Genomic DNA, 10686 nt, shown 5'->3' on the forward strand with positions numbered 1-10686 from the left:
GACTCGTCAAGAGCCCAGCAACGTCCCCCCCGCCACCCAGGAAGGCGGATCCGACTAAGCATTGCAAGTATTTCTCTACAGAGGGCACCTGTGGCAAGCGGGGCAAGTGCCGCTTCGTCCATGATCCCGCCGTCCGCGAAGCCGCCCTGAGGGAACGCGAGATGAACGGTGGCCGTATCACCCCTGCAGCAGCGCATCACCCTCAATGACAAGGACCAGGAAGATCTCGCTATTGTCGAGACCCTCAAGTACCTTCAGGACAAGGGTGTCATTCCCAAGAAGCCAGGCGCCGAGGCCTCGAACGAGCAGCCCGAGGAGGACACGGGGGCTAACGCGGAGCTGCCTGCCACAAACGGTGGATCTAGCAATGGCCTGCCTCCGATTCCGCCACCGCCCTCCTCGGACAACAACGGCAACACGACCAAGTACCCCGGTTGGAATATGAGCGGTTTCGGGAACACAGGTGTCAGGCCGAGCGAGTAGGATTCTCCACCCCAGCCTTGTGGTCGCGGCAACCGTTGCTCCCATGGGTCAATCCGCCGGAAACACGGCCGCCGACGCCTGGCTCGCAAACACCTGCGAAGGAAGTAGTTCGATTTCTACGGGTGTCTCCCCAGCTGGGAGCAACCCAATCCGTCACGTTATAAACGCTCTGCGATCTTGTCTGACCGCCGTTTTATCTGGTTTACGGAGTTGCCTCGACAGTGTCGAGGGCGGCTTGGGCGCTGTGGTTGTACAATTATCTCAACTTACGGGTTTACGGGCTTAATTTCTGCTTTATTCCTTATATTCGGACGCCTAAAATTGTCGGTGTGGGTTCTTGGCTTCGGAGTCTGGGTGGTTAGAGCCTTCCTCACCGGAGCTGGACGATATCCGCCCTTGTGCTTTAGAGGGGCAAATTGGGCGAGACAGTCGGGCAGCGTATAGGAACTGCATTCATTCATTGGTTTTTAATTTTGGGCTCCTCCCGTGCCGTTGTTCGCGTTATCGGGACATTTGCAGCCACAAGTGTTGTGACACAAGTGTGACGCGGCGGAGGGGATCGCCCGATGGCTGATGCTAGCAGGTCCTCAAACCGCAGCTGTTTTCCATGCTTTTTGCTCTCCCCAGCAAGGCGGTGAAGCGCGTTGTCACATTTCGGGGACCTAGTATGTCGTGCATAAAACAGTCTGCAAGACCGTGCTGTTGGCAGTTGGTGTCTGGAAGTTTAGACCGCCTTTTGGTACGAGTCGCTGGAGGTACGAGGGTCGAGGGTCTGAGACAACTTTTAAAGCTGTAGGTTTTCAGCCAGTCCACTCAACACAGCCCGCGATTTTACGATACGAGCGAAAAGCTCAGATATACACTACGTTAGCAAAACAACCGAGAGCTTGAGCAAAAATAAAAGGAACTTAATTAATACATGAAACTGTGAAGCCATGCGTGTTTGTTTGTCTATCCAATCCTACACAGGGTATACGACACCTCTTCTGCTAAAAACATACACATAACTCTAATAACAAAACAAGTTCACACTCAATCTCACAAATCCACCTTCTCCCCCACCTTCTTCTTCCCCCCAGCACCACGATCCCGCCCCTTAATCCCCCGCCACAGCTCATGGCTCCAATGCCCCTTATCCTTCCTATACTTCTCACTCAACCCCTTCACCAACCAGTCCACGCACTCCTCCTCGCGCCCCTCGCCCTTCTCACCCCCATCACCCCCATCCACACCAAACAGCGCCGCGCACTCCCCGTCCTTGAGCTGTGCCCGCCCCGCCGGCGGCCATTCCCCCACCGCCGCGCCCATGTCGCTGTCGAGGAAGGTGTCGAGGAGGAGGAGCGCGGCGCGGCGCTGGGTTTGGGCCCACTCCTCTTTGTCTTCTGGCTGGGTGGCTGGGTTGGTGGTGGTGGTGAGGATGCGGAGGATGTAGGAGGCGCCGTTGTTGTTGGTGTTGGTGTTGGAGAGGGAGGCGGCGCGGAAGAGCGGGGATTTGAGCAGCCCTTTGAGGAGGGAGATGCGGGCTTTGGTGAGGGGGGAGGATGAGGATGAGGATGAGGATGAGGATGATGATGAGGATGGGGTGGGGAGGAGGGTGAAGATGTTGGTGGAGAGGGGGGTGGTGCGGCCGCTGTTGCTGCTGCCGCTGCCGCAGAGGGAGGGGGCGAGCTTGGGCCAGTGCGTCTCGATGGAGGCGAGGGCGGTGGGGTTGTTTTGGAGCGTGGAGGAGAGGGTGAGCGCGGCGAGGCGGGCTCGGCGGAGGGTGGTGGCGACTTTGTTGTCGTCGTCGTCTGTGGACGGGGATGAGAGAGGGGCGGTGGACAGGCAGAAGAGCTCGTGCACCGTTTCGTAGTCCTCGGCGATCTTGAGCCCGTAGTAGATGTCGTGTGAGATGTCCTCGAGCATCTCCAGCGCCCCGTCGATGTCCAGGCCCTTCTTGAGGATGGTCAGGGACTTGTAGAACGCGCTGCCCTCGCCCGCGTCGGCGGATTTGGGCTTCTTGACGGCCCCCACCGGCTCGTAGGCGGGTGCGTTGGGCGCGGGTTTGAGCTTCTCCTCGGCCTCATCCCGCTCGACAATCACCACGGACGAGTCAACGGGTAAGCCTTCTAATGACGGGTCGTGCTCGTCGGGGACGTTGATCTTGGCCTCCTTGAGGCCCGTATAGACGTTGAGCCGGACGTGAAGGCCTATTGGGAGGTCCTGATCCGGGCGGACTATTTGAAACTCGTCGGTTGCCTGGAAGACCTTCGGGTAGCACTCTGCCGGATTGTCGGTGTGGCAGATGAGTTCGACATCCGCTGAGGGTGAAGGAGCGGACTCGGCGGAGGCTGATGAGGCTGATGTCCCCCAGGCCATGAGGCCTATGAGTGCAACGAGATTGATAGGTAGCATCTTTAACCGAAATCTGGCCATCCTGTCGGTTGTGTGTTGTGCTAGGATGAAGATGAAGCCACTTGTGAAGGTGAATGAATGGCTGTCGATGTGACCCTGTAAGTCGAATTGTGTTAAAAACGTAAAACGACTTCCTTCAAAGGATCGTTAAATATCTTAAATCTTCAGGCATTTAACAAAACACCATGTCCTTTTGCCTTCAAGCTCATTCCCTGATCCCCGCAATGACTCAGGGACAGAAGTTGAAAGAAAGGCCAGATTGACTTGTTGAAGCCGACTTTGCCTCCTTCCTCAAGTCCTGATTCGATCAAGAACAAGGAGGCGCGAAACTCAATCTGTAATTTACGGGGCAGTTGTTGATTGGCTGGTAAGCGCTTGATCGCGCTTGTTGGCCAAGCTTCAAGTCACGTGCTAAACCTCCCACGGCCTGCCTGTGCCAAGCTCCGCAACAGCATCACGAACAAGGTTATTGGCAATTAGTCGCTCACAGCACACCCATTTGCGGCTTCGTCTCTAGAGAAGCGACGCAACGACGAATTGCCGCCCTCAGTCCTCGAGTGCCGGCTGCTATTTTCAGATTTTTGAGAGCGCCAACCGATAACACCGCAAGGAGAGGCGACCCGTCGGCCTCGACAACCGTCATCCCCCCACCATCGATTGACCGCGAGCATCCCGGCGACGACCACAAACTGCAGCCATGTCGGCACTTAGGCAGAGGGCAGCACAGCTTGCCAGGCAGGCCCGGACAGCCCGGCCCATCGCCGCCCAGAACACCAGGTCGTACGCCTCGAGCCATGGCCACGCCGCCCCCCACACCGTCGAGGAATCACTCGGAGTAGGTTGCCAGCGAAGCTTAGAAGCTGCTATTGGAGCTCCACATGGACGGGTGCGAATAAGGAACTAGGAGCTAACGGCGGAATAGCCTGGATTCTTCATCGCCATGGGCACGTTCGTCGGCACCGTCTTCGTTTACCAAATCTCGCGCCCTGGCGAGAACGGCGAGCTCTCGGCCCTGCACAAGTGGGTTCAGAAGGTCTCGAACTACGGCACAGAGTGGGAAACGAAGAACCACCTGATGTCGGCGGCCCTCCAGCAGGCGGCTCGCGACAAGCACCTCCTCTACACGGCTGACCGGAGCACGTACCACGAGCTGTCCTACCCTGAGTACGTGACGATTCCTACATACCTAGAATTTGGAGGAATAGGATAGTTAGGGTGTGCCTAGTTGAGGGTGTGCTTTTGATTGGGGGTCGGTTAAGTGCTGGGTTGGTTTCGTCGGGTTCAGCTTGGTTGGGGGAGGCACTCTTGCGTCCATCCTTTTCAGGCCGTCTCCACGGACTACTCGCCTCCGTCGAGGGCACGTTGCTCCCTCGACTTGTTCCTTGAGGATTCCCTAGCATTTTCACAGCCAGGGCCTCAATAGGCAGCTATCACGACCGGGGTCAACGGGAACTGTAATCAGTGTAACGATGCTGACCACGTGACAGGGTATTCACACACGGCTCGCCCTTTAATGTCCCAGCCGGACACTACCCGAACATTAACAAGGTAGTTGCCCACTACCAGAAGCAGCACCACGAAGACGAGGCGCGCAAGGCAAAGAAGCTAGCGGCGGCGGCGGCTGCGTCGGCGGCCTCTGAGTAGCGAAACACGACAGCCAGGCTTTTCTCTTGTCTCAAAATACCCATACGTTGTGGTACACGTGCCTTACCTGTACATACCGCACCCGTACCTTACCTTAGACACGAGGCAACCACAGTTCCACAACCCAACCCTCCTTCCTGAAACTTTGTCATTTCAGTGTCCTGCAGTCCTGTGTCCCTTCCTTCATTTGCCAGCAATACATGTTGCATTCAGAGGCCGCCTCTGGCTTATACCAATAATTACCACGTCCACCGTGAATTCCGCGCCCATGCGAGCCTCAATCACGCGACTGCGATCCAACACTCGAAAGCGCAGTTGACACCAGCATGGCGAGCCCTCCGGGGGAAGCTGCCCAAACTGAAGTATTCGACGCCTCCAAGCAAGCAAAGGCATGTAATTCATAATCGTCTTGTTCCCCAATCCAGCACTCGACTCAATTGGTCCAGTTGGTATCTTATGACCTCACTATCCCGGTTGCGTTGCCCCACGTTCCAACCTCCCAAACACAACATTCCCAACCAACAACATAAACATAACCTTTTCCCCCCTCCCTCCCTCCCTCCCGCCAAAACCTCACCCAACCCAACCAGAAACGCCCCCCCAAACTAACCCCCCCTCCTCCCCTCCTTTCCAGGCCCCACGACATCTCCTCCGCCCGCCGCCGCGCGCCCTGCCCGCGGTGCGCATCCGCCTCATCAGCCCCACCGTCGGCTACGGCCTCTTCGCGGCGCGCGATCTGGCCCGCGACGAGCTGGTCTTCCACGAGGCGCCGCTGCTGACGGCGCTGTTCAACGAGGCCTTCGCCGCCGACCGCGCCCTGGTCGCCTCCCAGGTGGCGGCGTGCCGCGCCGCGCTCGCGCAGCATCGCCATGTGATGGCCGTGGCGTTTCCCGGGTTGGCGGGGAGGTTTGGGGTCCGGGGCGTGGAGTGGGAGTTGCCGATTGGGATTTTGGGTGTGGTGGATGGGGATGGTGGGGGTGGGGGTGGTGGTGAGGGTGAGGGGGGGGAGGGGATGGGGATGAATCTGGTTGTGGATGGTGGTGCTGGTGGCGAGGGGGGGAGGCCGCAGTTTGCCGGGGCGGAAGTCACGCAGCGTGAGTATGAGGCGTATACTGCCAGGTTGAGGATGGGTGGGAGTGTGTCGGAGGTGGACGCCCGCGAGGCGTGCCTGGATTTCTTCAAGCACTACGCCTTTCAAGTCCCGCCGGGCGGGGGTTCGGGGTCTGCTGCGGTTGGGAATGGGGGGGAAGGAGGGCTTGGGAACGGAATGACCGGCGCCGCTTCGACGAGACAGGCCTGCGTCTACCTCCTTGGGTCGCTGATCAACCACTGCTGCACCCCCGGCCCCACGTTCTCGAGCTCTGTTTGTGCTTCTTCTTCCCTGGGCAGGGACAAGAATAAGAACGAGCCCGGGCCGAACTGCTCCTGGCGCATCGGCCCGTCGGGGCTGGCGCACTTTGTCAAGCCGCGTCATATCTGCGTGCAAGCGCGCCGGGATATCCGCGAAGGGGAGCAGCTGACGTGGGACTACGGCAAGCGGGAGAAGGGCTTCGTTTGTGAGTGCGACACCTGCCGGGAGGGCGGGCTGAGCTCGATCTGTAACATGCTATGAGACGGCCTCTGGTATCCTCGAATCACCCTGGTAATCAATTAGGTAGTTCGGCTTGTTGATCACTCCAACTTTGATGCGTATGAGCCAAGACAACGCGCGCACTGGTCTCGGGCACTGCTAAAAGTCGCTAAGGACAAGGGTATATCAGACCACACCGGTCACAGCAGCATCCTGATCTCGAGCTCTTGTTCCCGCGTAACATCATCCCGTAATTTTTGAGTCATCGCCGTAGGACCGAATGCAGCACTCGAATTGCTCTGTGTACTATCTCGTGATCCCTCCAGATAGAGCGTCGACATGCCACTCAACAATGCCCGTGAGCAGAACCGTGTCCCGTTCGCCGAATCCATGATTGACTGAATGCAAGAACCACCCATATCCCAGCGCCTTACTTCAGAGGAATGAAACGAGAAGAGTGCGTGGCACCGATACCTGGACGACCGTGCTTGACGGGCTTGCTGCGAGGGGGTCAGCCGTCTGCATGACTTCTGCAGGTAGGGGTAGAGGGGACGTACTATGAGATCGAGAATTCGGCGAGGTAGTGGCCAACCATCTCAGGCTTGATCTCCACCTGGTTGAACTCCTTGCCGGAGTAGATGCCGACGACGCTGCCGATCATCTCGGGGACGACAATCATGTCACGGAGGTGCGTCTTGACGAGATCGGGCTTCTCGTTGGGCTTGGCCTCCTGCTTGGCCTTGCGCAGCTTCTTGATCAGGCCCATGGGGCGGCGCTTGAGACCGCGGTTGATCTTTCTCCGGGCACGCGCGTGGACGATATCGCGCAGCTCATCGGAGCCAAGGTCGAGGAGACTGTGCAGACAACCGTGTCAGCGATATGTGTCCCATTCCGCCATTCATCGTTGCTGAATTTCGAGAATTCCCCTCCCCTCCATATCCCGCCCCATGCACGTTTCGAAGCCACGCCCCAATCGCGCCAAAAGTGTGTGCTGTTGAAAAGCGGGAAGGGTGGTACCTACGCTTCGAGGTCGACACCACGGTACGAGAACTTGCGGAAGGTTCTCTTCTTCTTCATCTCGGCCGCAGCCTCGGCATTCTGTTGTTCGCGCCATTAGCTGAACGTCCCTTCAATGTTGAGGAGTTTGGCGAGTTTGGAAGGGCCGTGGCGGATTATGCATCGAAATATCGGGCAAAGGCGAGGAAGGGAGGACGTACGTATTCGTCAGCCATGATTGCGGTTTGTCGGTGATCACGGATTTCGCTGCTCGATAGTCCTGGTATCGAAGAGCGAAATTCTAGTTGTCGCGATGATGGGGTGGATTTGACTGCGGGCGGTTTCCTAGGCTGCGTGGATGGTTGGGTCGCTGGCGGCTTGGGACTCCACTCACAAAAATTCGTAGGGTTCTGTGCCCTCGGGGGTCGGTTGTGCTGTGATTGGTGCGAGTGGCTGTGCGCGGTGGCTTGATGTGGCTGGTTGATTAGCTCATTAGGTCGGGAGATGGGACCTTGGCAAGGCTTGGGAACTGGTTGCTGCTCTCACTCAACCCCGCCAGTGTTTTCAACATTCATTTGGAGGGGTCTCAAATTCCACGACGACATGATAACATTCGGTAGAAGAACGCATTGTACTTTTTTTTTTTTTTTTTTCTTTTTTTTTTTTTTAGTTATTATGCATAATTGAACGTTCTACGCTTGGCCAATTGCCCAGGCTCTTGCCCGCACCTAAATCTGCTTGAAAACGGACAGACTTGACAAGGCCTGCCCGGATGGCGAGAACATGGTGTTGTCGGCACACGATGAGCCCAGGTTTGCATTGTGAATCCACGCGGGCTCCCAGTAGAACAATCCAACCCCGCGGCTCACCGAAGACACCACATTGGCCACGTTAGTGACGTACGTCGACTGTCCCGCTGCCGAGAAGGGGATATTCTTAACGTCGGAGGGGAAGCTGTACTTGGGGTTGGGGCAGGATGTTGGCCAGTTGGTCTCGACGACGGCAACATCCTTGTTCCACGTCTGGGCCATGTTGGTCAAGCTCGTCTTCAACGCGCTTAGGCTCGCCGAGGCCGAGTAGAACGGGTAGAACGAGACGCCCATCATGTCGAAGTCGGACGACACGAATGTCCCCTGTTGCAGGACATTTGTGTACCACCACTTTTGGGTTTCCCAGTTCCTATTTATCTCATCAGCATCTCGGCTCAGCGACCTTTCCGCGTAGTCAAGGCTCCACTCACCATCCGTTGTCAAGATGAACCATGATCTTCGGCTTGGGGTTGAGTGTCGAATCTTTGATACCCCAGGCCGCCGAGTGCAACAACCGAGCGATGTTGCCCCAGTTGTTGGTTTTGCCCGTGGGCCACAGCAGGCCAGGCGTGATTTCATTTCCGATGGACATGATGCTCGGTTGCACGCCAGCAGCCTGGAATTGGTTCGCGGCATCCAGGGTGTAGTTGTACAGCTTCCAGGAGAGGTTGTCAATGTCGGTCGGCCATCCCGAAGGGGTGGTTTGATGGGCAGGATCCGCCCATGTGTCGCTGTAGTGGAAGTCGATGTACACACCCAGGCCAGCAGCCTTCGCCCTTTTTGCAAGTGCGATATTGTAGGCAAGGTTGTAGTTGCCGTCCCTCGGGTTGACCCAGACTCGCTGGCGCACCGTGTTGACGCCATTGTCTGCGAAGATCTTCTCTAGCGGCTGAGCGTTGCCGTTGACGTTCTTGTACGAGACACCGGCCCGTTCCTCGACCACCACCGAGGACCAGTCCACGCCTTTGTAGGTAAGGGCGGCGTCCGCAGCGGAGAGGCCAAGGAGTGCGGCCACGAAGCGCGTGAGCATCATGGTGTCTGTGACGAGTGTACCGGATCGAGCGACAGGTTCGAGGCTCACCAAGGATGGAACGGAGATCCGGGTTGAGGGAATCACAAGAGCTATTTACATGGCTGTGGTGAAACAAAGCTACCTTGACTACTACAATATGGTTCCCAATGGGGACCGGTCTCCGCGAACAAGCTGTCAGATGGTGGGTCTTGGCCGTACATGTTTCCGCACCTATCTCGAGCAATCTGGAGAAATGCCGAGAACGTCCCATTTATACGGGTATTACAAGGGTAGGATATCAAGCTGGCAGAAGGAGAATGGCGCGTTTCAAGAAACCGAATCTACCACCAATCACACAAGCTACTCGGCTCATCTTCTTCCGGAAGTAACATCAGATCGGTTACCAGGCTCCAGGCTGGCTCTGACCCCAACCACAGGTTTGGTAACTGCCCACGTTTTGTGTTCTGGCGCTGGATATCTCGAGTACCTCAGTTGTGTAGCTATGAAGCAACAAGGTTGACATACACGCAATTAACTGACTTCAACGTCGGCAAAGCTCTTGGCATGAAATAGTTTAGGAGACTTCTTTAGACATTAATGAGATTTCTTTTCCAACAATATGTAGCCAGCCGCACCACATCGACCTGGGGTAATATTCATGACTCCTGGACTTCACCCTCCGATTAGATCTCTCCATCTGCTACCCTCCACACAAGCTTCTCTCCTGAGACAGCTTGATCCTTTAGCAAATCAAGCGCTTTCTGCGCGCGTTCGAGCAACGTCTTCCCCTCCACAACCCGCTGCTTGTTGGGCTGAACCACTCCTTGTTCCAGCAAGGCGGGGATGATCTCTGGCTGCAGATGGTTCTTGAAGAACTCGTTCTGTCCGGTTCCGGAGTTAGCTAGCCGTCCGCAGGCACTGAGCTTCTCTCACTCAACATACCTCATGATAAAGAAGTGTCCTGACACCCTTTAGGTCAACCCCGTCCTTCCATTGCCCAGGCAACGCCTTGCTCACATCCATCTCAAGCTCTGGCTTCCGGTCCCCTCCCGCGTGGACGTTGATCACAGGCAACATGACGGCCACCCTGCTCCCCTTCTCCGCGATCTTGGTCAACGGCCGCAGCGTCCCCTCCCGCGAACCGATGCAGTCCACAATATACGGCACCCTCGGCCTGCCCTCCTCACGCCCCTCGAGGTCCAGATACCGCTCAATCTCCCCCACCACATCCCCCTCGCGATAATCAAAACACCTCCTCGCGCCCATCCCCCTCAAAACCTCATGATGCTTCCCCGCCGCCACCGCCAACACATTCCGATACCCCCAAAACCGCAATACCTGCAACACATACATGCCCACGCTACTCGCCGCCCCCCACACCAACACCACCTCCCCCCCATCCTTCCTCTCCACCCCCTTTTCCACCGGCCACGGCAGCTCCAACCCCAACTCCACCGCCACCGTATACACGGCGGTGACCAAATTCGCCGGCACCGTGACCGCCGCCTCTAGCCCCATCTCCTCCGGCACGCGACTGACCCGCCACACGGGCACGGTGGCGTACTCCTGGAAGCCGGCCTCGCGGGGGTCGCCGTCCTGCACGAAGCCGACGACGCGGTCGCCGACGGCGAGGTTGTGGGATGGGGTAGAGGTGGAGTCTCCCCCCAGGGCGATGACGGTGCCGCCGAAGGTGCTGCCCATGATGAAGGGGTTGGTGGGGCTGGTGTCGTTGAGGTAGAGGCCGCCTACGGCGCGGTGCATATCGAGCGGGGTGGAGG

The 10686-nt window shown here is 57.4% G+C and overlaps 7 protein-coding genes across 7 annotated transcripts in view; 3 read left to right on the forward strand and 4 right to left on the reverse strand.

Moving 5' to 3' along the window:
- Positions 1–483, forward strand: part of CHGG_05851 (uncharacterized protein) — a gene marked incomplete at both ends in the record, with an annotated part of 1872 nt that extends 1389 nt beyond the window's left edge. Inside the window, one exon of the mRNA XM_001221945.1 lies at positions 190–483. Coding sequence (XP_001221946.1) covers positions 190–483 — 294 coding nt within the window. The remainder of the gene's footprint in view (positions 1–189) is intronic.
- Positions 484–1521: 1038 nt separating this feature from the next.
- Positions 1522–2898, reverse strand: CHGG_05852 (uncharacterized protein; the record flags this gene model as incomplete). Its single annotated transcript, XM_001221946.1, has 1 exon — positions 1522–2898. The coding sequence occupies one exon, from the start codon at positions 2896–2898 to the stop codon at positions 1522–1524; it is 1377 nt and encodes a 458-aa protein (XP_001221947.1).
- Positions 2899–3574: 676 nt separating this feature from the next.
- Positions 3575–4521, forward strand: CHGG_05853 (uncharacterized protein; the record flags this gene model as incomplete). Its single annotated transcript, XM_001221947.1, has 3 exons — positions 3575–3712; positions 3800–4041; positions 4365–4521. 3 exons carry the CDS (start codon positions 3575–3577, stop codon positions 4519–4521), a joined length of 537 nt encoding a protein of 178 aa, XP_001221948.1.
- Positions 4522–4847: 326 nt separating this feature from the next.
- CHGG_05854 (uncharacterized protein) lies at positions 4848–6133 on the forward strand (the record flags this gene model as incomplete). The annotated part of the gene is made up of 2 exons (XM_001221948.1): positions 4848–4883; positions 5156–6133. The coding sequence occupies 2 exons, from the start codon at positions 4848–4850 to the stop codon at positions 6131–6133; spliced, it is 1014 nt and encodes a 337-aa protein (XP_001221949.1).
- A 388-nt stretch (positions 6134–6521) lies between these two features.
- CHGG_05855 (40S ribosomal protein S15) lies at positions 6522–7323 on the reverse strand (the record flags this gene model as incomplete). Its single annotated transcript, XM_001221949.1, has 4 exons — positions 6522–6591; positions 6649–6945; positions 7113–7189; positions 7309–7323. The coding sequence occupies 4 exons, from the start codon at positions 7321–7323 to the stop codon at positions 6522–6524; spliced, it is 459 nt and encodes a 152-aa protein (XP_001221950.1).
- A 492-nt stretch (positions 7324–7815) lies between these two features.
- On the reverse strand, positions 7816–8929 carry CHGG_05856 (uncharacterized protein; the record flags this gene model as incomplete). The annotated part of the gene is made up of 2 exons (XM_001221950.1): positions 7816–8266; positions 8328–8929. 2 exons carry the CDS (start codon positions 8927–8929, stop codon positions 7816–7818), a joined length of 1053 nt encoding a protein of 350 aa, XP_001221951.1.
- Positions 8930–9591: 662 nt separating this feature from the next.
- Positions 9592–10669, reverse strand: CHGG_05857 (uncharacterized protein; the record flags this gene model as incomplete). Its single annotated transcript, XM_001221951.1, has 2 exons — positions 9592–9789; positions 9851–10669. 2 exons carry the CDS (start codon positions 10667–10669, stop codon positions 9592–9594), a joined length of 1017 nt encoding a protein of 338 aa, XP_001221952.1.
- Between the last annotated feature and the right edge of the window lie 17 nt (positions 10670–10686).

The sequence above is a fragment of the Chaetomium globosum genome, genomic scaffold, assembly GCF_000143365.1.
Source record: "Chaetomium globosum CBS 148.51 scaffold_3 genomic scaffold, whole genome shotgun sequence".
NCBI lineage: Eukaryota > Fungi > Ascomycota > Sordariomycetes > Sordariales > Chaetomiaceae > Chaetomium > Chaetomium globosum.